The 23,389-nt window shown below is 41.3% G+C and overlaps 1 protein-coding gene across 1 annotated transcript in view; it reads left to right on the top strand.

The window, feature by feature from the left end:
* Positions 1 to 662: 662 nt before the first annotated feature.
* The window catches only part of GABRR3 (gamma-aminobutyric acid type A receptor subunit rho3), a 46,311-nt gene continuing 23,584 nt past the window's right edge, over positions 663 to 23,389 (top strand). The window contains exons 1-4 of the mRNA XM_043449026.1: positions 663 to 787; positions 9,245 to 9,357; positions 16,860 to 16,927; positions 19,005 to 19,228. Coding sequence (XP_043304961.1) covers positions 663 to 787; positions 9,245 to 9,357; positions 16,860 to 16,927; positions 19,005 to 19,228 — 530 coding nt within the window. The remainder of the gene's footprint in view (positions 788 to 9,244; positions 9,358 to 16,859; positions 16,928 to 19,004; positions 19,229 to 23,389) is intronic.

The following is a 23,389-nucleotide window of genomic DNA, read 5'->3' as shown; positions in this document are numbered from 1 at the left end:
CTATGTGGCCATCATTTAACATAATTCCTTACCCCCTGCCCAAGGCTAATTTCTTCTCTTATTTTAAACCTTACATTGAGCCACTTGATTGATATCAATGGAATAAACCATCATCTTAAAATATGATTATTTATTTGACAAATGAATCATTGAATGTTGTTTGTACTCTGGCAATCTGTACACGTTTGGAGGGGGAAAGATTCCTTTCTGGATTAAACTAATCATCTTTGTTCTCATTAAGCATATTATTTTGCTGAGTCGTTAAATATATTCAAATGATACTGTGTTGGATTAAGGGGACTTAAAGCCTAACCTCACTTCTTTGTCTGCCTACGATTGCCACTAAGAGTTTATTGAGTCCGGGATCAAGCATCCCACTAAGAACCTTCCCTGCAAAGAGGGACTGGAGGATGGAAACTGAAAATGAAAAAATCTGCTTTGTTTTTCTTGAATGGCTGATGATCCGGACAGATGTTTGCCTCTAAATGATGTCAATCCACTTAACCTACTAAAACAAAGACACAGCCCTGAAAGCAATGTCTGTCTTTCTTCCTTGATACCTTTTTACCTGGCACTCTAATTACTTTTAAAAGGACACGTGAAGAAGCAGTATTGATAACAGCATTGGTTGTATCCGTCCACATTGCTTTCTTTTGGAAGAGATGATCCTGGCTTCCCAGTTGGTTTTCTTCACCTGCATCTGGATCACACTGATGCCAAATGCTTCTGTTGTTGCTGAAATCAAGACGCCCCACCCACGTTGCTCCTCTTCAATGGAACAGACTCGGTAAGACATCCATATTATAGTCCCAATTTCTCTCACCAGCTACCTCAGACCTATGGGAAATATATCTTTAATGGTAGCACACATGTGTGGCCGTGATTGTCTCTAGAGAGACTGCTCACTCATCAAAATATATCACCTCTGGTTATCATAGAAAGAACAGAATCTAGGGCCCATGCTGGCATTTACGTGCTTAATTTTATTCAAAATAGTTAAAGGGCTCTTGTATGAGTCTTCTCTCAGGGATTGTATTTCTCCAATGAGCAATGCATTTATTATTAATAATGACCTGAGTTTAACGTTCCATCAAAAATTTTGGAGTAGAGGTTAGTCTGAGTACCGATTTCTGATGTCAAGTACTTGCAGAGTGTATATGGTTCTGTATATTGATGAGACAGTACTGAAAGGCATCAAAGCTAGTTGTTGTTTTTCAAGTTTCGTTTTCCATTTGGAAAATCGCCTTTGAAATATCATCCTGAGCATCAGTACATTGTCATTATTATCCTATCATCAATAATCAGGATATGTTTGGATCTGCTAGTGAAGGGGCATAGTGCTCTACTAGAATGACCAGCTCATCTGGTTTGCCTGGGGCTCCGTGGTCTTTCAGAGAAGGCACCCCACTCCAGTACTCTTGCCTGGAGAATCCCATGGACAGAAGAGCCTGGTAGGCTGCAGTCCATGGGGTTGCTCAGAGTCAGACACGACTGAGCGACTTCACTTTCACTTTTCACTTTCATGAATTGGAGAAGGAAATGGCAACCCACTCCAGTATTCTTGCCTGGGAAATCCCATGGACGGAGGAGCCAGGGGGCTGCAGTCCATGGGGTCGCAAAGAATCAGACACAAGTGAGCAGCTGAGTGTGCATGCAGCCCAGCGCAACGCCTAGTACGACCCAGGTAACTTTATTTATTTTTCATTTATTTTTATTAGTTGGAGGCTAATTACTTCACAACATTGCAGTGGGTTTTGTCATACATTGACATGAATCAGCCATGGAGTTACATGTATTCCCCATCCCGATCCCCCCTCCCACCTCCCTCTCCACCCGATTCCTCTGGGTCTTCCCAGTGCACCAGGCCCGAGCACTTGTCTCATGCATCCCACCTGGGCTGGTGATCTGTTTCACTATCCAGGTAACTTTAATAACCAATGAATGACCTCCTGTCCTAGGGGAAGTCTTTCCTTTTCACCAGGTGCAAGATTCCCAAAAAGACCCGGTAGAAGCCAACCTTGGTGACATATGTTTCAGCCAGATTGCCCTCACATTTTGGATATTTATGAAGCACTCCCTGTAAGATCAGGAAAGAGAACATAAAAATGTAATAAATCCTTCTGAAGCCTCAGGTTTAACGACCAAAAACAAAAGCACTGTGGAGGAGTGGAGAGGAGCGGTCACTAGAGTCCTGAATCCTGCTTTGCTCTGAGAAATCAAAAACCATCTCCCATACTTCCCTTCCAGACTTGGCTCCCACACTCAGATTATGAAGTCTTGTCCTGTTTAAACACTTTCTGTCTTCCCCGAGGCAATTAGGCAAGCAATATTTAGGAAATGTGAGGCTGTGTGTTTTTTCCAGGCTGCTTATAACATCTAGTATGTTTTAGTAGTATATTGTATCTAATTTTGAAACAAAATGGAGATTGCTTAAAATATCATCTGTGACTTAAACCGTAGGGGGTTTGCCCAGTTTGTTTGGCGGATGTGTAGATAAGAAGGGAGATAGTCACAGGGACTCACCAGTCTCACCAGCCCACTATTGGTGGGAGAATTGCTGGAGAAAAATCTGCCATGTGTATTTTTTAGGTGTCATTTAAGGGACAAGAAGAAAGCATTTTTCTCTGTGGTGGTGTGAGAATTTCTCTGTTATGTTAAGTGTCTCATTTTTAGACTCTGGTTAAATGAAGAAGGAACCCTGGGTTTTCTACTCCATGGGGCCAAGAGTGTTTGTTTTCACTTCTCTATATCTTAAGTCATAAGCCACAATAGGATTCATTAAAATTTATACCTACCTCTTTTGTTCTTCAAAGAAAAATCCTCTAGGACTCTAGGGATGGCGTAAAATATACACCCTGGTTCAGAAGCAGCCACTTAAGATGAAAGCCTTGCATTTCCCCAGTGAACAGAGTAACGCAGCCAGCCAGCTTCTGAGCAGTCACTCAGCACCCTCTCAGGCAGATTTTAGGGCTTTTTGACAAAAATACTGAAATTACTGTGTAAGATAGTTTATAGAGTAAGGAACCAGGATAATTTAGACCTTAGTATACCTCATGCGAAGAGTTGACTCATTGGAAAAGACTCTGATGCTGGGAGGGATTGGGGGCAGGAGGAGAAGGGGACGACAGAGGATGAGATGGCGGGATGGCATCACCAACTCGATAGACATGAGTTTGAGTAAACTCCGGGAGTTGGTGATGGACAGGGAGGCCTGGTGTGCTGCGATTCATGGGGTCGCAAAGAGTCGGACACGACTGAGCGACTGAACTGGACTGAATATGAATAAACACTGTAAGGTTCTTTACCCCATGCATGATCTGATAATCAATAATTAAATAAGTAATGAATTAATAATCCACTCTGTCATAAGTTCAGTTCAGTTCATTTCAGTCGATCAGTCATGTCTGACTCTTTGCAACCCCATGGACTGCAGCATGCCAGGCTTCCCTGTCCATCACCAATTCCCGGAGCTTGCTCAAACTCACGTCCATTGAGTCACTAGTGCCAACTCATAATGCAAGAGAACTAATAGAATGAACATGGAAAGAAGACTTGATCTTTCTTTGAAAATTGGGAAGTATACTTGTACACATTAGGTCACATTTACGTGCATTATTTTGAGCCACTTTTCCTACAGTCAGGCCCTTTATCCTTAAATAGGCTATTAACTATTTACATTCAGAATATCATTTTACTTTTTGCCCAAAGACTCCCTTTTTAATCCAAATACTTTAAAAATCTTTCATCCAAAGATTCATCCCTTTATTTCTTAAAAACCAAGTAGGGGAGAGGAGGAGTTGGTGAATAAATTAGATATGGCGCAGGAAAATGTTCCTGTTTGGCCTCGGGGAGAGACCTGGCTCCCCACTGATGCAAAGAGGTTTAGGCACCCAGACTTACTGAATATTTATTCATCCTCTCAGCAATTGTATTGAGTGCCTTCTGTGATGACCAGTTTTGGGCTGGGAGTTAAGAAGAACATATTGTCTCAGCCTTAAGAGTAATCAGCAGAATGCCCAGTTTCTGTACAAATCAGCTTGCAAGAGCCAGTTGTGAAATTTTAAGGCGGCTAAAAATAAACTCATTAAAAATTAACTTGTATAAACGTACAATTAAACAAATTATTTTAATGAAAGTAATACATACTTAAAAGTTCACCACTTCCTAACTACTTTACTACATGTTACTATTGTGTTTTGTTCTCCACTATTTATATCTACTTATGTCTGGAAGAAATACTACACTATACTGTAATATATTATGCTATGTTGTCGTTCAGTCCAACTAAATGACAAAGAGTCAAGTCCAGCTCTTTGCAACCCCATGGACTGCAGCACACCGGGCTTCCCTGTCCTTCACTGTCTCCTGGAGTTTGCTCAAATTCATGTCCACTGAGTCGATGATGCCATCTAACCATCTCATCCTCTGTTATCCCCTCCTCCTCCTGCACTCAGGGTAGTATAGTACATGCTACATGGTATCGTGTAACTGTATATGGTATACTAGCACTATATATACTATATACTATACTATATACTAGTTTATAGTATACTGTGGTGCATACTATGTAGTTGTATACTATGTGGTATACAACTATATTTTATAGTATACCACTGTATAAGTAGTATTGTGTATTACACTAATACAGAATACTATATTATCGTATAAACTGTAGTATACTACCATACACAAAACTTATATTATATTGTATTGTACTATACTATGGGCTACACACTTCTCTGTCATATCCATAGCTTGAAATCAGCTAGGATGACAGTATGGAAATCAGCAAACACTACAAACAGGGCTTTTTTTCCTGGGGAGTCTCTTGTTAGACATTTACTAGCACATCGAGACCCTAATGTAGAAGCCAGGAGTGTCCTAGAGATTGCCAATTCAAACTGCTAGGCGAGTTAAGACAGAAGTGACTGGCAGAAACTGAGGCAATGATAGGCTCAATGTTCCTCTGGGGGCAGAGGCTGGCCGGGTTAAGACTTTTTTCTTGGAAGAGAACTTCAGCCCGGTGTCGCTAGATTTCCTGAGTTTTCAAAAGAAGAATTCAGATTTTCATGCAAAATTTTCCAGTTGAATACAAAAGTTTTCTTTCAGTAACTACTAAAAGCAGAATCATTTTTTTTTAGGAAAGGGAAGAAGGCAAAAGACAAAGGGGCTTCAAATGATTCTTATATGGAATCAGACCAGAAAGTTCTGAGCTAAATCTGGTTCTCTATCATAAATTAACCTCCCTTATTAAGCACATTTGCTTCTCTTGCCTTTGTCTGTTCTATTTGTCTTCATTTTATTAACCTTTCTACTTGTATGCTTTTTTTTTCAAGTCAGGGGTCTTCAAATAGAGCACTTACGCTCCTAGAGTATAATGCTCCCCTAAGGCTGCATGCAAGCTCTCAGAGGCACATGTGAGCATGAAAAGTTTTAAAATAATTGTTTCTGGATCTCTGACTTCCTCTGACCTCTTTCCTAAAATGGATCCTCCTGAAAATTTGCCTGCAGTCTTCTCTGCAGCCTCCCCTTAATGATTGCTCTGTCCCATTTGGCAAAATAAAAGCACACACACCTCTTCCTTTTTCTGAACTTAACCATGTGTGTTACATGGGTGGACAAAACCCGCCTGAGTACAAAAAAATTCATTACAGATGTTGTTGTTAAGGTAGCTGATGACTTTAGTTTAAATAACACATTCTTTTCCAAACTGAGTGTTTTCCTTTTTTTCTGTTTTTCTTTTTTTTTTTTTTTTTTGCTTTCAACAATATTGGAGAAAGAACCCACTTAACTTGTTAGGTTATAAATCATTAGAAAGAATTCTTGATGATACGCCACAATGTGAATTTTGAAAAATAAGTAAGAAGGAATTGTTTAAGGTATAGTCCTGAAAGAAAATTTCTTCCAATTCCATGTCCATGAACAAAGTTTTTCTATATTTTCATCTATAAAAGTGAAAAATAGAATCAAGGAAATGTAAATTAAAACCTCACATCTATTAGAAGGGCTTTATCAAAAAAGACAAGAAATAACAAGTGCAATGAGTAATATCCATACACAGATACACAAAATAGGGAAAATGTACCATCACTTTATTAAGAAATACTTCTCTGATAAAATTTAATCATAATTTTAATAATTATTTATCAACATTTATATGAGTTATGTTTTGCTCCATTTTTAATAGTCATAGAGGCTACAAAAGAATTTATTTCAATGTGTATATACATGTCTTCTCGGAAAGAAGTATGATAGGTGATAAAATTCAATGAAGAAAATAAAATGGAAAGACAAGTTTCAAGAAAACGAGGAATGAGACAAATTCCTTTGAGAGAAATTTGTCTCAGAGAGACAAATTCTTTCTGGTTTTTAAAGAGGAGCTTATTCATGTATTTTAAAATGCATATTTTGAGTATTCCAGGTTCATTGGATACATTTAAAGGAGGAATATAAATTTTATTTTAAATTATCAATATTTAATTTTAAATTTTATGATGAGAAAATTGAAGATGACCGCTTAAATATGTGTGAGGTTTTCAAAATTATTTCAGAGGGTGTCTAAGCCACATAAACCTTTTTGAGAAATAGATGGTGTATAAAGTCAAAAGTAAGTAAACATAGGACATCTCACTACACATACGTAGAACCCTCAGGTAAGAAGAGGTGAGTGTGCTTTCAGGTACCGCCAGGAGTGCCTTGCATGCCCATTCAGTCATGTCCAACTCTGCGACCCCATGGACTGTAGCCCACCAGGCTCCTCTGTCCGGGGGATTTCCCAGTCAGGAATATTGGAGCGGGTTGCCATTTCCTACTCCAGGGGATCTTCCCCACCCAGGGATCGAACCCTGTCTCCTGCTTGGCAAGCAGATTCATAAGCACTCTGCCACCTGGGAAGCCTCTTGCCTTTCATAGCAGCAGGCTGCATGTTCATTGTTCTGGGGATTCTTTATTTATTTTTTTTTTTGAGGATTACGATTCTGGAAATTTATTAGGATTTTTTTCCTCCATTAGGGAAGCTACATGCAAAAGATACAACATACAGAATATCTTTAAATAACACAACTCCCAGACAGGGACAGGGTGATATTTGGGGGAGGGGCATTCTCTCTTTGCTTTTCTATGTTCTATTTTTAATTTTAAAATTTTTATGTTCCTCTGGATGGAATTTCTGAGATGGGTATTCTGGGGATTCTTAATTAAGATTCATCCCTTCCAATCTCTGGAGGGCTATGCTTTTGAAAAGAGTACTAGAGATTGCCGTTGTGTTATATTACTAAAGAAGTTCACAAATTTCCGTGAATTTCCACCCAAGGTAATATTCCAGTTTTTCTTAAAATAATAACAACCAGCTAGCTTTTATAAAACGTCTATTATTTTCCAGACCGGTAGTTCTCCTGAGAAATTGTTATAAATGCAAATTCTCATACCCTAAAACTATGGAATCAGAAACTCTGGGCATGGAGCCCAGCAAACCTGGTAATTGAGATTCATGCCAAAGAATATAGTACTTACAAAATATGTGGTGGGGGCCTGGAACCCAATAGGCATTTAATAAAACCTAGCTGCTATTACTTTTTCAATCAATGGATCATTCTAGCTCCTTGAAAGAGGTTTTCTAGTTAAGAGATCCTTGGAAGAAATAGTTCTCTGTGTCAATTATTCATAGGATAAAATGACTTGTGTTTAAAATCAAATGCATTTGTCTTCTACACAAAATCAGATTTGTTCCTCCAACTTCCCTATTTCTATCAATGGCAAAAATGCATACATAAATCTCTGAGGGTTTTAGCCAGAAACTTCTGTACTTAAAGATCATACTGGGTCCTCTCCAGTGCCCATAAACCTGGACATATTTCTTAAACCAGCTGCTTCAGGATGTGAAATTCTCACCATCAAAATATTGAGTTAAGAAATTGTGTCCACAAGTATTATATTAAAAATTGATGTGTATTTCCTGAAGGAGACATGACATGTATCAATGCAAAAGCCAATCAAGAAAGAGAACTAGAACTTGCCTAGTAGAGCGCTCAGCATCTTGTGTTATTGCTGCTCCTTACGATGACAGTGATGGTGACAGGAATGTTCTTTTTAAAAAAATAATTTTATTTATGTATTTATGGCTGTGTGGGCTCTCTCTAACTGCAGCGAGCTGGGGTTACTCTCCAGCTGCAGGCTTCTCATTGTGGGGGCTCCTCTTGTTGCAGCTGCCACGCTCTAGAGCGCAGGTGCAATAGTTGTGATGCATGGGCTTCGCTGCTCCACGGCATGTGGGACCGGGGATGGAACCTGTGTCTCCTGCATTGGCAGGTGGACTCTTTACCACTGAGACACCAGGGGAGCCCAGGAGCGTCCTTCTGGAAGAGGGACGGAGCAAGGTCTCGGGCACCTGGGACAAGAAGTCAGCTGCATGTCACTTACAGAGGGGCTGTGCTGCCCCCACACTTAGAACACGTCTGGGAAGTATGTGTCACAGCACAGAAACGAGTCAGGGAGACCCAGCAACTTGCCTGAGTTCAGAGCCCCAGGGAGCCACGGGCTTCGCTCCCAGATCAGGTCTCCACGCACACGGGAAAGGCCACCCACTTTGCCTTTGCCCGAGGAAGTGCGCCTGCTTCACCACTGGACCAATCTTAGGTCCAGTCAACGGTCAGATCATCCATTTTCCCGTGGGATTCCTCTCCAGGCCCATAGCCCTCCCTCAGTTCCAGAATCTACTACAGGGATTCTTCCTCAAATCCCAACCAGCACCTATACTTTTTGCACATGTTGTGAAACACTGTTTTCATCAGTTTACAATTTTCAGGTCTTTTGTTTTGCTTTTTCTTAACATTATCTTAGTGCAAGAGGTAGTTTAACTTCTGTGACTCCAAGAATCACTCAGGTACCACGTTGAATGCAGATTCCTAGGGCCTGTTCCTCTGGTTCTGGTTTGGTTGATCTGGGTCTGAATGTTGATCATCTCCACCCAGGTGCTAGTGGCCAGGTTTTCCTACTAAAAACCACATTGTCAGGACCACATCCACACTCAAGTATGTCATTCAAGGTACTTTACCTTACCTGCCCCACCCTTGTGAAAGCAAAAGTAAATGTTGGTTGATCTTTGTCTTTATGTAATGTGAACTGAGAAAATGAGCTTTATGTGTCTATTTTGGAGCATACCATGTTGAGCACAGAAAGCTAAACTAAATCAAAATATCCAGAAGCACATGTGTCTCAAAAGCATTTTTCTCCCTTGGAGGTACAGCAAACAAGAAACTAGAATGAGGAAAGAAGACAATACCAAGGTGTGGCCCCTGAAATACAAGCAAATCCTCCACATAGAGGACCATGACTTTGCAATGAGACCTGGATTTGGAGGTGAGCACTATCTTTACAAAACTCCTGTGTTATAATCCATTATGTTGTCAAAACTATGTTGAAAATTTGAAGCCATTGAGACCAAAACACAAGACCATCAGTTTAACGAAGAAAAAGAAACAAAAACCTTTTACAATGATCTTCTCTTGAATAAGAGCAATTGATAATTTATGCAGTTTAAATTAACCAAAATGACCCATTGTTTACTATATACATTATCATTAAAAGTGTGTAGATAAATAATATGTGTTCAAAAATAGTGAATGCATATATCTTGCCCATACAGCAGTATATTGTTTTAATTAAAATCTATTGAGTTATATCGGAGAAGGCAATGGCACCCCACTCCAGTACCCTTGCCTGGAAAATCCCATGGACGGAGAAGCCTGGTAGACTGCAGTCCATGGGGTCGCTAAGAGTCAGACACGACTGAGCGACTTCACTTTCACTTTTCACTTTTATGCATTGGAGAAGGAAATGGCAACCCACTCCAGTGTTCTTGCCTGGAGAATCCCAGGGACGGGGGAGCCTGGTGGGCTGCCGTCCACGGGGTCACACAGAGTCAGACACCACGGAAGCGACTTAGCAGCAGCAGCAGCGTTGAGTTATATGATGGTATTCATAAACTCTTGTGAAACATGCTTATGAGCTGGAATGCCTGACTTTTGTTGAAGAACTAGTCTGCCAAATGCCATGGCTCCCTGTGAACCACCTCTGCTGAGGTGTTTTCTTTTACTTGCACCTAGCAATGTAAATTGATTGAAGTGTTGGAGTGCCAGGCACTGTGCTAAGCCCTTTAATGCACTGTCTCATTCCACGCTTGCAGTGACCCTATGAAGTAGGTGTTACGACCCTAATATTACAATGTGGAAATTAGGGCTTAGAGAAATTAAGAAATGTTCTCAAGGCCATGAAAAAAGTAATGTGGTAGAACCAAGATGCAATGACTTGTAAGGAGAACAGGAGCAAACCACAGTAGGAGGATATATTACTTGGAAAAAAGCCTTTCCTCCTGTCAGATTGTTTCATGTGCATATAGTTGCATCCCTGGGGGTACCAAGCTTTTCAGAGATACAGAGGGTGTGGTAAAATCACCCCGGTAAGCTGTACTCTCCACTTTAGTGCTAAATCCATCCTGACTCTCCTGCTCTTGACCTAAGGTCTCCCACACCCACAGTTTCCTGAACTGATAACTTTTCATGCTAGAGACGTGGAGGTAAGAGAGGTAAGGGTGGGGGTGAGGAACCAGGACCCCCCAGCAGTAGAATAGGTACCACTTTTTGATAATTAACACTTCAAGTACTTGGCGTGGGTGGGAAGACCTCGATACTCATCATATTGTGGTTATGACAAAGGGAAGCACAACACACAGGTTACTAGTAAAATTTAAAAGCACATCAGGTAACTCTTACGTTAAGGATGGTTTGGGTTTTGTTCTTTAATTTTCTGGAGTCCATTGGGTTGCAATTCTAAGGGTCTGGTTTTGATTTTATTAGGTTGTGTGTGTGTGCTTAATTGCTCAGTCGTGTCTGACTCTTTTCGACCCCATGGTGGCCTGCCAGGCACCTCTGTCCATCCAGGGAAGGATACTCAAGTGGGTTGCCATGCCTTCCTCCAGGAGATCTACTCAACCCAGGGATCAAACCCAGGTCTCCCACATTGTAGGCAGATTCTTTACGGTCTAAGCCACCAGGTTGGTGATGCAAGTTTCAGCAGGCATCAGAGTCCCCTGGGGGCTTCTTGGCACCCAGATCACTGGGCCTCACCCACAGAGGTTTTGATTCAGTAGATTTGAGTGGGGTCACCAATTCTCATGTCTTATATATTTCTTGGTGATGTTGATTCTGCTGGTCTGAGAATCACATTTGATACCTACTGAGTTACATTATTAGCATCAGATTAATTCGTGGTGAGTATAATATTTTGTTTTTCAGGAGCATTTCTCAACATTTTTTTACTACCTGTCGATCTATTTTTTCATTTCATTTCTTTTTTTTTACATCACTACTCAGATTTGTAAATACTCTTAACTGCCATTCCCAATAGACCGTTTATTTCCCCCAACAAAATTTGCCCAAAGTTTGGATAATATACTCTGCAACTGATAGGCAGGTATTCTGGACCTTGGTCTCGACGATTCTAAGGAGTCTCTAAAATCTTTCCCCTCCCACAATTTACCTGGGAAAATTATTTTTTTTAATTTAAACTTGACCGGCTGTGGGTACTTGGAACCATTAGGGGGCTCTAGACACACAGGAATAGCTTGGAACTGGCCTCTGGAGTAGTGATTAGCAGTCCAAAATGATGTATTCCCTTCTATACGAATTCAAAGAGCTGCCCTAATTCCTGTTAGGTTAGGTTCGTCAATTAAATGAATTCCTATCCTAGAGGAAAGGGTTTTATGGGTTTATTTTAGACCACTGAAAGCCAGAGAGATTAAGAGAAAAATTGCTGCCCTTGAATGTGGACCTTGAAACAAGCAGTCTACACTTTGTAACTCAAAGTGCTCCAAGGACCAGGGGCAGAGTCACTGGGGAATTAGTTAGACATGCGGACGATCAGGCCCCACCCCAGGCTTTCTGAATAAAAATCTGCATTTTAACAAGATCCCCAGGTGATTCGACCACACTTTACAATTTGAGAAGCACCATCATAAATTACCCAGAGCTGACCCAAAGCTTTTATCTTAAAACATTTATGCCTTCTTTCTCCTTCCTCTGTATCACCCCCACCCCCCAGAAAAACATAATATTGATCTTAAATTTCCACTTCTCTTGATCTGTTAGGGATACGTGTTAAGAATTTTTAAAACAATTTTTTTTCCTGAGGCTACTTTGTGGGGGTCATTAAAAATGCAATAGAAATGTGCTACTTAGTGGCAGGTGGCAAATCATCCCACGATTAAGAAATTTTTCTGACAATCATGGACTGGGGCTAAATGGTATCCAAGTGGCTTGTGTATTCAGTCAGTTCGGGCAGAAAAAAATCCATAAATTCAGTCAGAAGTGTCAGTCTGGTAGCTCTGTGAAATATAGTCCTTCACCTTCTCTTGTCTTGGTCAGAACAGCTTTTTATACCAGTGACCCATTCCCTGTTCTCTCAAGCCTGCTTTCCTGGGGAAATCAGGCTGCAGAATACAAAAGACAGGCTTAAATTTATCTTCTCTTTCTTTATACTTGTCCATAACACAACACACACACATTCTTCTTTCCTCTTGAGCTAAATGTAACTTCAGCACTTCTCTTGCCTTAATGTTTTCCTAATTAGCTTTAACATTAAAACCAGCTGCTACCACAGTGCTTTCTTACTTTTATAAAGCATTAGAAGATTAATTGACTCATTATGTGGAAACAGGAGGATATAAATTTAAGGGAGCCTTTTGTTTAACTTGGGTTATAAATTGCAGCTCATTTTCTTTATTTATGCTTTCCCTACCCTTTACATCTCCCATAACTAAGGGCTTTTTGTTGTTGTTGTTTTAGCTTTACGGATGATGATTTCTTTGTTTCTTTAAAGTGAAATCCATCCAGCACCTAGATGCTGGCTACTGAGTTAAAACAAAAGCTGAAGTTGTAAAAGCCACTTGTGTAGTCTTTGCTTGTCAAATAGGAGGGCCGGGTTGCCAGCCAGGGGGATCTGGCTGTATTCCTGCATTAACGAGCTCTAGCTTTCAGGCAAGTTCTTCAACTTTGCTGAGCATCAGTTCCCTCATATGTCAAATGGAGCTAAATTGGTTCTACCTAGCTAACTAACAACGTGGCTGTAATGATAACATGAGATAATATACCAAGTACTTTAAATGTACTACACAAATAAGATGAATAACTTTTATTTAGATCCCCTTATTCCAGCATGCATAAAAGTAAGATTAATGCTTTTTATATGTATAATATGATGTAGTATAATATATATGGCAGTATAAATGTCTGTGGTACTACCTAGTTAGAGATCCTGGGAAATCAACACCTAATTGTAATACCTAACAGTTATTCAATTTTTACTATATTCCAAATGCTTTATATAGAGGATTAATAAGAGCATTTATGAAACTGGTGTTATTCATGTTCTATGTATCAGACATTACTGTATACTGAATAAGTTGGTTAAGACATTTAATGTTAGGTTAGGCTAAGGACTTGATATGCATTTTTTTATTTAGTTTCACAGCAACCCCATTAGGCACAGACCATATATGTATGTCCCCTATTTTACAGATGAGCAAATTGAGGCTTAGAGGAGTTAAGGATTACAGAAGGTTAAACTCAGGGTTATATGGCTACAAATTTCATAGTTTTTAATCTGTTTGCTTTATTACCACCTTCTCTCTGGGACTCAGCGCTTATTTTGCAAAAAAGAATGATCTTTGGAGCTTTTAAGAAGCTCCCAAATTCTATGATTTTGCATCTTGCCTTTACTCGCCCTCACCCTGCACTCTGTCCTCAGGATGTCAGAGCAGAGTTTAAAGTCCTGGACCCAGAAGAAGATGCACTTGGGCATCAAATGCAGAGGAGACAAAAATGAGGTCAGATAGCATCTGAGGACAAACACTTTCCTTTGAGGTGAAAGAGCTCATCCTGACAAAAAATAGAATAAGTGGGAGGGAGGAAAGAAGAAATCTAAGACGTATTTAGGAACCCATTCCTAATGGACAAGCCATGTCATTACCCCGCTGTCAGCCCAGCTTTCAAACAACCCTGAGGGCCCAGTGCTTGTCCAGTGGGGGCACGAATGTCCTTGTATGGTGGTGTTAGAAGACGGGCCTGGCTTGCAGAGATACTCATCAGTAACCGGGTCCTACTTACAAGGCATAAACATCCTGAATCCAAGTTGTGCTCACACTTTGTCATAAAATAAACACTGTATGAGAAGCACTGGATCATTCTTTAGTGAAGAATGCACTGATTGTCTCAATGTTTGAATGTAAGACTGGGAACTGTGGTCTGTAGTCTGAGGAATAAATTCACATTTTTGCTGAATTCAGTTCAGTTCAGTCGCTCAGTCGTGTCCAACTCTTTGCAACCCCATGGACTGCAGCACACCAGGCTTCCCTGTCCATCACCAACTCCCAGAGCTTACTCAAACTCATGTCCATCGAGTAGTGATGCCATCCAACCATGTCATCCTCTGTAAATCTGCTGAATTACAGTAACAATAACATATATTCTATGCTATTTATTGAGTATCCACTAAGTTTATCAACTGTATTATTTCTAGTCTTTAAATAAGCCTCCTTGGTGAGACTGCTACTGCATCTGATAGTTGAGGGCCCTAAGCTTAGAGATTTTACTGACCCTAGTTCTCATGTGAGTCGTGGAGCTGGATTCAAGCTCTGGTCAGGACTCATGCCAGAATTTTCTCCAGGATGTTCTGTTCCCTTTCCAAGGCCTCTCCCATCCCTTCAGTCCTTTGGAGTATTGGAGTTAGTGGGAGGAGTTACTCGTCCTGAAAGGCCAGACAGGGCCAGGGATGAGATCTTTGCATGAAGTGTATATTTTGATAGCTCTACCAGCTAAACAGGGCTTCCCCCGTGACTCAGCAGTAAAGAATTCATCTGCAACGAGGGAGATGTGGGTTCGATCCCTGGGTTGGGAAGATCCCCTGAAAGACGACATGGCAACCCACTCCAGTATTCCTGCCTGGAGAATTCCATGGACAGAGGAGCCTGGAGGGCTACAGTCCACAAGGATGCAAGGAGTTGGACATGACTGAAGCGACTGACTACGCACAGACTCGTCAATTAAAGAAAAAAGGCAAAACAAAACAAAAGCATCAGAGCTAAACCTGATAAAGGAATAATACTGAGCTGTTCCCAAGTTAATGCTTAATCATAATTATCACTAAACAATATTTTAATAGAATTGTCATTATTAATACTATTGGAAGTAATTGGTCCAATATGGCAGGAAGTAGTTAGCAGTTGAGATGCAAGTAAGGTATTTCTGAAACAGAAATATATTCTAGTGACAGGCCCAGTGCCTGGCTAGTTGAAATCCTTGTAAGTAAGGAATGATATCAAGGGTTTAGATTTATAAAAGAGCAAATCTGTGTAGATAAAGTGAAGCCAATTAATGTAGATAAATATCAGCCAATTAATGGCGGGGGGCAGGGGGCTAGGCATAGATGGTGCGCAGGGACTGGTGAAGCGTGTCTTGTTTTATAATGTATTATATTAGGGTTCCCTGGTGGCTCAGATGGTGAGAGAATCCATCTGCAATGCAGGAGACCCCAGTTCAATCCTTGGGTTGGGAAGATCCCCTGGAGAAGGGAGTGGCTACCCACTCCAGTATTCTTGTCTGGATAATCCCATGGACAGAGGAGCCTGGCAGGCTACAGTCCCATGGGTTCCCAAAGAGTCAGACATGACTGAGTGACTAAGCGTACACACACACAGTACATTTAAAACACAATAATTTGGTGCTTTATTAAATTATATGCACATATATGTCACATGTAGCATATCCAGACAATGAGGAATGAAGTCTTTCTGGCCTGTCCCTTCTAAATACCAAAATCTTGTCTGAAATAACCACTTAGGATCCATCTAGGCAAGATTTCTGGTTTTTTTCCAACAATAGTTGAAAGCATTTTTTAATTAAGGGCTATAAAGTTTGAGAATTGGTCACCGTGGAAAGAAAACACATAAAGAGTCTATGTATAAATATACAAATTATTTGAACATCTATATACATCAGGGCTTTCCAGGTTGTGCTAGTGGTAAAGAATTCACTGCCAGTGCAGGAGACACAGGAGACATGAGATCAAACCCAGGGTTTGATCCCTGGGTCAGGAAGATCCACTGGAGGAGGAAATGGCAACCCACTCCAGTATTTCTGGCCTGGAAAATCCTATGGACAGAGGAGCCTGGCAGGCTACAGTCCATGGAGTTGCAAAGAGTTGGACACGACTGAGCACACACACATAAATACTCATACACAGTACTAAATAATGAAGTTATTAGCATCAGCATCCCCTCACACAGGAACAGAGGAAACCCTCTGTAGAGTGTAACAAGGAATCGTCTTGGTCTCAGATTGTTCTCTGGCCATGTGAGCCTGATTCTGTGAGACCCAACTGCACACAAATCTAGAACTTGCCTGTCTGAAGTTGCTCCCGTTCTGATTTCCAGAATACTCTCAGCATTCACATTTCTAAGGATGTTTGCTTCACCCCAAATGCAAGTTACGGCTTCTGTTTATCTGGGAGGGGACATTTCTGAATGTGCAGCCGTCCTGGGCAGCACCATTCTCAGTGTATACCTCTAGCCTGCCCACGTGGAAGAGACTGATTTTTCGGCAAGAGGGGAAAGGCTTCCACATTTGCCAAAATCATGAACTTTGTGCTAGTCTGCTCCCTGAATATGTAATAATATATCAATAGATAATTGAGAAATTTATCATTAAAACTTGGAAAATAATTCATTTGCAGCATTGATCTCTCTCCGCTTTAAATGATTCCAAAAATAAGCCTGATTCCTCACTATATTCTCATTCTTCTTTCTGAAGGGTCTCCAGTGCCAGTGGGTATAGATATCCAGGTTGAAAGTATTGACAGCATTTCAGAGGTTGACATGGTAAGTTTCTCCCTGAGATGCTTTTTTCTGAAAGGATAGATTTTCAGTAGTGTCAAAATCACTGACGTTTTAATAAATCATCTTAATTATGCATGTTATTTATTTCTCCTGCTCTGCTTAATAAAGCTGAAGTTGCTTTATTCTTTTCTAACTGTTGTCTCTGCCCCGGATTATAATTCTCATTCCTTTCTTTCTCGTCTCCTTTTCTTCCATTGGCTTTCCAGTGTCCCGAAGGACAGGATATACTTAGCCATGTGACTTGAACCTTGGTACTCCGTATCAGCAAAAAACTGATCTGCATTCTCCATGCCCAATCTGAAAAAAATGATCAAGTGATCCCCGGTGTTGGCTTCTTTTGTTCTCATTTGTCATTTTCCCACCCTCCCTTATTTCACCCTGAAGTCACTTTCAACCTCTTTCGCTTTGTCCTGCTCTCCCCCCAGCGGCGGTTCAGCCTGCTTCCCGTGATAGCGCCAAGCAGCCGTGATGCTGGTGTCTCACCGACATGTACCGGTGTCTGCCATTTGACTTCACAGGCTCAGCATTTGCCCGGCGCCCTTCAGATCAGACTGAGCATCTAAACACAAACAGATGCCTATTAAAGCAATCCATGCAGTAACCCACAGGATTCCCTGTGGAGCGGTGTTATGGTAATGAATGAACCATTGTATTTATTCACTCTTACCCTAATTCAAAATTACACGTGGCTTATGCTCCCAGATTAACCCAGAGCAATAATAACAATGCACCTCTATTCTGATCCTAAGAAAAACAAATGAGCTCATCATTACTTGATGACTTGTTTGTGGTTTGCTGAGATTTGTCCTTCACTCGCGTAATAAATGTTGAAGTTCTATTATACGTGTTATTTCAAGAAGAATTTGAGTGTTGTTGGCAAATAAATGATAGTAAGAAGTAAGCAGTTGGGAAAAGTGAAACAACACATTGTCATTGCCTACATCCTGTAACTTAGGTGAAGATAGGAGAATTTCTATTCAAACAAAATACTCATACCTGAGAGCCAAACAAGACTCAAATAATTGATTAAGCAAATTTTTTTCTGCTAAAATAATGTTAATCTAGCTTTCCCCCCTCATCCTTGCCTCCTTACAACTGGAATGCATATAAACAATTTAAAATCCTGAGTCATACTGGATCAGAATCTCTGAGAACTAGCTTCTGGGGGATGTGCCGTATTAACAAATGCACAAGTGATTTTTGGCACACTACAATTCCAGTGCCACCATTTCCTGGTATTTGTTCTGTGTCTCGAGCTGAAGATCACCAGCTCTTTCTCAGGACCTCTGTCAACATTGCAGTTGTTTAGTGGCGCAGTTGTGTCTGACTCTTTTGCAACCCCAGGGACTGTAGCCCACCAGGCTCCTCCGTCCATGGGATTCTCCAGGCACGAACACTGGAGTGGGGTACCATTCCCTTCTCCAGGGGATCTTATCAATCCAGGGATTGACCCACGTCTCCTGCATTGCAGGAGGATTTTTTATCACTGAGTCACCTGGGAAGCCCCTCTGACAACATGCTTTCCATTAAAATGCTTAAAAACTCCAATAAATGTTGTGTTCAGGTTCTTATAGGACTGTAGTTTATTCAACTTGGGGAGGACTGCTTTAACAAAAGCAATAGAAATATATGGGTATAAAATCAATCATAAAAGTGAATATTTATTTACAGTGAGAGAAAAAGCAAACTAAAATACCAGAAAAAAATCAAAATAAAATACCAGACCATAAAGTTTCAGGCCCCTCTCTTCTGAGATCATCTTAGGTGATTCACCAGAGTGCTCAGGTAGAAATGTGTCCCACTTATAACCTGTTTCCCCTCAGCAACTTGAATACTTGATGGTTTTCAGAAACGCAGCATTCACCAGAGTCCAGGTGGGGAGAGGCTCTGTGACGGAAGCTCAGTAGCTTCATTCTGAATCTACCTGAAGATATAATATAAGCCATTCAGGCACAGGTCGTTAACACCTACGGAAACCAGTGGAGACTGGTAGTACTGACTGGTCATCCTGAATCATATTTCTGCGGGCCTTGACTTGTCTCTTTTTCTCCCTGCCTAGGACTTTACAATGACTTTTTATCTCAGACATTACTGGAAAGATGAAAGGCTCGCCTTTCCCAGCAAGACCAACAAAAGTATGACTTTTGATCATAGATTAATCGAAAAGATTTGGGTGCCTGATATCTTCTTTGTCCATTCTAAGAGATCCTTCATCCATGACACGACTGTGGAGAACATCATGCTGCGTGTCCACCCCGATGGAAACGTCCTCTTCAGTGTCAGGTGAGGAGGGCTGTCTCCTGCCTAGGGCTCCCTTGCACCACCCCATCTACACCAGCACTCGGGGGACCCACTGCAGGCTGAACTCCCAGTATTGCCGTGTTTAGTGATGCTGGAGCTTCAGACACAAGCAGAAGATGTGACTTTTTCCCTGATTCTAACTCCCAGGTTTTGTTCCTTTAATGACTTTTAGTAATTAGCATTTTGTTTATTCTTTTAAAGATTTATTTATTTACCCGTTGGCTGCGGTGGGTCTTCGATACTGCATGCGGGCTTTCTCTAGTTGTGGAGAGCAGGACTACTTTTCAGCGTGGTATGCAGGCTTCTCATTGCGGCGGCTTCTCTTGCTGCAGAGCGCCGGCTGTGGGCACGTGGGAGTCAGAAGTTCCAGCGCGTGGGCTCAGTAGTTGTGGCACACAGGCTTAGTTGCTCCAAGACATGTGGACTCTTCCTGCACCAGGGATCGGCCAGTGTCCCTTGCATTGCAAGGCGGATGCTTAACCACTGGGGCACCACGGAAGCCCCTAACTTCGGGGTTTTAAAGAATGACTTCCTAATCTAACTGTACCCACTCTGAGCATATATTGAAGAATGATAGGAAATCAGGTTGGACAAAATGGAGCTGAATGATGGATATCCTTAAGAGTCTAACCCACAGTTTTTTATAAGTACCCATAACTGCTTTTCCTCCTCACCAATGCCACCCCACCCTGCACCCCACCAAGCAGCCTTGGAATCTTGGATTAACTAAATAATTTTGTTAAGTATGTCCTTCACTCTTCACATGAGGATATAGTCATCATGCACGTTACACCTAATTTCTTCATTTAAAAATTGTTGAAAATGAAAAACAAAATTTTAATGTAAAATATTTGATCTGTGCTAATGGACCTATCCAAATGATAAATAAGAGTTCTGTATTCTGTTGGATATCAAAAAAATAAATAAAATATTTGTTCAGACACTATGCTATAATCAGAGAAGGCAATGGCACCCCACTCCAGTACTCTTTCCTGGAAAATCCCATGGACAGAGGAGCCTGGTGGGCTGCAGTCCATGAGGTCGGGAAGAGGCAGACACAGGCAGACACGACTCAGCGACTTCACTTTTTTCACTTTCCTGCATTGGAGAAGGAAATGGCAACCCATTCCAGTGTTCTTGCCTGGAGAATCCCAGGGACAGGGGAGCCTGGTGGGCTGCTGTCTATGGGGTCGCACAGAGTCAGACACGACTGAAGCGACTTAGCAGCAGCAGCAGTATGCTATAATATCCCTCTTTACTATAATATTTTTTTTTAGCCTAAGGAGTCCAGTGCTTACTGACTTACCATAGGTAACCTTAAAAATGTTTGGTAAATACAAGAAATTCATTTTTTAAAATGTCTTAGAAATCCCAGAAAGATTCAGTAGTAAACTGAAAAAGAAGTTAGCTCTCCAGACAATATCCGTGTCCTAATCTCTGGAACCTAGGAAGGTTACTTTATTGGGGGGTGGGGGAAAACTACACAGACGTGATTAAATAAAAGGTCTTGAGACAAGGAAATCATTCTGGGTTATCTGGGTGGGACTAAATGCAATCATCAGTGTCCTTGTAAGAGAAAGGCAGAGGGAGGATTTGACGCATGTGGAAGAGCAGGAAGCAGTGTGATGGTGAAGACGGACTGGAGTGACGCAACCACCAGCCCAGGAATGCTGGCGACTTCCGGGAGCTGTGAGAAGCAAAGAATGAATCTCACCCTAGAAATTCAGGAGGAGGCAGGGTCCTTCTGACACCTTGGTTTCAGTCCAGTGATACTCATTTCAGACTTCAGGCCTCCAGAACTGTGAGCGAATAAATTTCTGTTGTTTCAAACCGCCAAGTTTATGGTAATTGTTTACAATGAAAATATGTTCTTTTTATTCATTAAAAACACCTTCCTCGCTCTAGTACAAAGATTCTGTTACCGGACATTTTATAAAAAGCTATCAGTGTTTTTTAAAAAATGAAATGAGAGGAAAGTACCACTTTTCATAAGAACTTTTACATCAGAGGTAACCTAGGATTCTAACAAGGACTGGAATCAAGCCTTAGTAGGAATCAGCAACTGAACAGCAGCATCTGGCCAAGAAATCAACTGTTTTAAATTAATTTTTTTGATGAGGGGATATCCACTGGAGAAGTGGCTCGGTGAATTGTCCTTACCCTGCACATTCCAAAGAAGGATTTGGCTCTTGCCTGGCTCCTGGGAAATAACCTACAAGCCCTTGTAATATCCTGCCTGATAAGTGTGTCTTTGTTTACCCAGAGACCTTGAGCCACGTGGTATCAACTTGACCTCTGGAGGGGCTACAGACCAAGCTCAGCCATGACTATGTGACCAACCCTCAGTTAATGCTTTGAACCCCTCGGCTCACGTAGCTTCCCTGATTGGCAATACTGCATGCATGTGGTCATATGTCATCGCTAGGAGAAGCAAGCACTGTCCACATAGCCCTGCCCACTAGAACAGGACAACTGGAAACTTGTTCCTGATTTTTCCTGGAACCCGCCCTGTGCATCTTAATTTCATTGCTGACTTTAACTGGTATCCTTTCATTGCAACAAATGATTAGCTGTTAGTATAACAGCTTTGATGAGTTCTATAAGTCCTTCTACGGAAACGTTGAACCTGAGGTTGGTCTGGAGATCTCTGAACACAGGACTCAGAATTGTTGTCTGCATAGCTACTCCAGCTGACAGCAGAGCCAGTCCAAGCCCAGAGCCAGGTCACCTGGTTTCAGGCTTGGTTCTGACACCATCTACCGACAAAGAGTCTCTCCTTGACCAAATTCTACTGTGTCCTCTGAACTGTCTTCTCACTTTGGCCCTGATTTTGAGCTTCTGTTTCTGTCTCTGCATAGTCAGTTTAGCCAGAGTCCCCCATCCTCAATATCTGATCACCCTCCATATCTGATAAGGTTCCTCATCCACCTCTCCAGCCCCTAGCTGACATCTGACTGCCCTGGCCTCCTTCAGCCAGAATTCTGTTAGGTCCATTTAGCCAGGTTCCCCCAACCCCTTATGCTGCCTCTTAGTAATTTTCCATCCACTGACTTGCACTCCCCTCCTCCTGGCCTCCTTTCTCCTTTGCTATAAATTCCCAGTTGTTGTGTTTGGAGTTGATCCCAATCTCTCCTCCCGATTAAAAAAAAAAATTATAGTAGCTCTCCTAAATAGAGTCTACCTTACCATTTTTTAAGCAAGTGTCATGAATAATTTTTTCCTTAACACTGTCTACCTAGTCTCCTTGGCTGTTAATTTATTTATGTGTACTCTGAAGGAAGGAGACTGAAAGACTTCAGAAGTCCTTTTCTAAAGTACCAGGAAGATGCCAAAATGAGTATGTTTTGTGTCGCAAGTTTATCCATTCCCCTCCCTGGCTTGGCATTTTCCTGCATGACTATTGACAGAAGAATTCAACGCACAGCAGATAAAATGATTTTCCCCCTCTGATTGACTGAGGGGTGCCATGGGTAGGAGCAGCTGTTGCCGTTGTTTTTTGCAGACCTGCTCAGGGGCCTTTTATGAACCTCTGACCTGCTTTTGTGGGTACCACAGTTCAGCAGCCTCTGCCTGAAGCCAGGAAAAGCTAGGAGGATATAAAATGTGAAGAACAGCCCTCATCAGTATGTAAGCCCTTTGACTTAATAGCACCTGAATTATGCATTGTGCACTTAGATCTATAACTGAAAATGCTGCAGGCTTTCCCCTCACTCCTGCAAAGATAATTTTCTCAGGTAAACTTGCTTTGTGAAGGAAACCTTTACTCATAGGTTTTTATTACCACCATTCCAGCTCTTTATTACTGGAAACTATTTAAGTGTGAATCTTCCAAAAAGCAGAAAATATTTAAGTCTATTTAAAGTCTTCTCGCTTTGAAGTGTGTTTTTCTGAAGACATCCAAGCCAGAAAATATAGAGGAAGCGGACCAGGAAATGGTGAGATCAGAAGCAATTCTTACAGCAGGAATTCACTCATTAACTCTGGGTCTTAAGCAATCACCCACCTTCCTGGGTTTGCTTCCTTATGGGTTACTTGGATAGAAGATGGTAACACCTGTTTGGCATTATTCTTCAAAGGTGCACAAAACAGGCAGAGTGTCAGATAGCTTTAAGCTACATTACTTATTTGACCATGTGGTGAAAT

This window comes from Cervus canadensis, chromosome 27 (assembly GCF_019320065.1).
Source record: "Cervus canadensis isolate Bull #8, Minnesota chromosome 27, ASM1932006v1, whole genome shotgun sequence".
NCBI lineage: Eukaryota > Metazoa > Chordata > Mammalia > Artiodactyla > Cervidae > Cervus > Cervus canadensis.
Note: the sequence above shows the minus strand (reverse complement) of the source record. Positions and strands in the feature narration are given on the sequence as shown.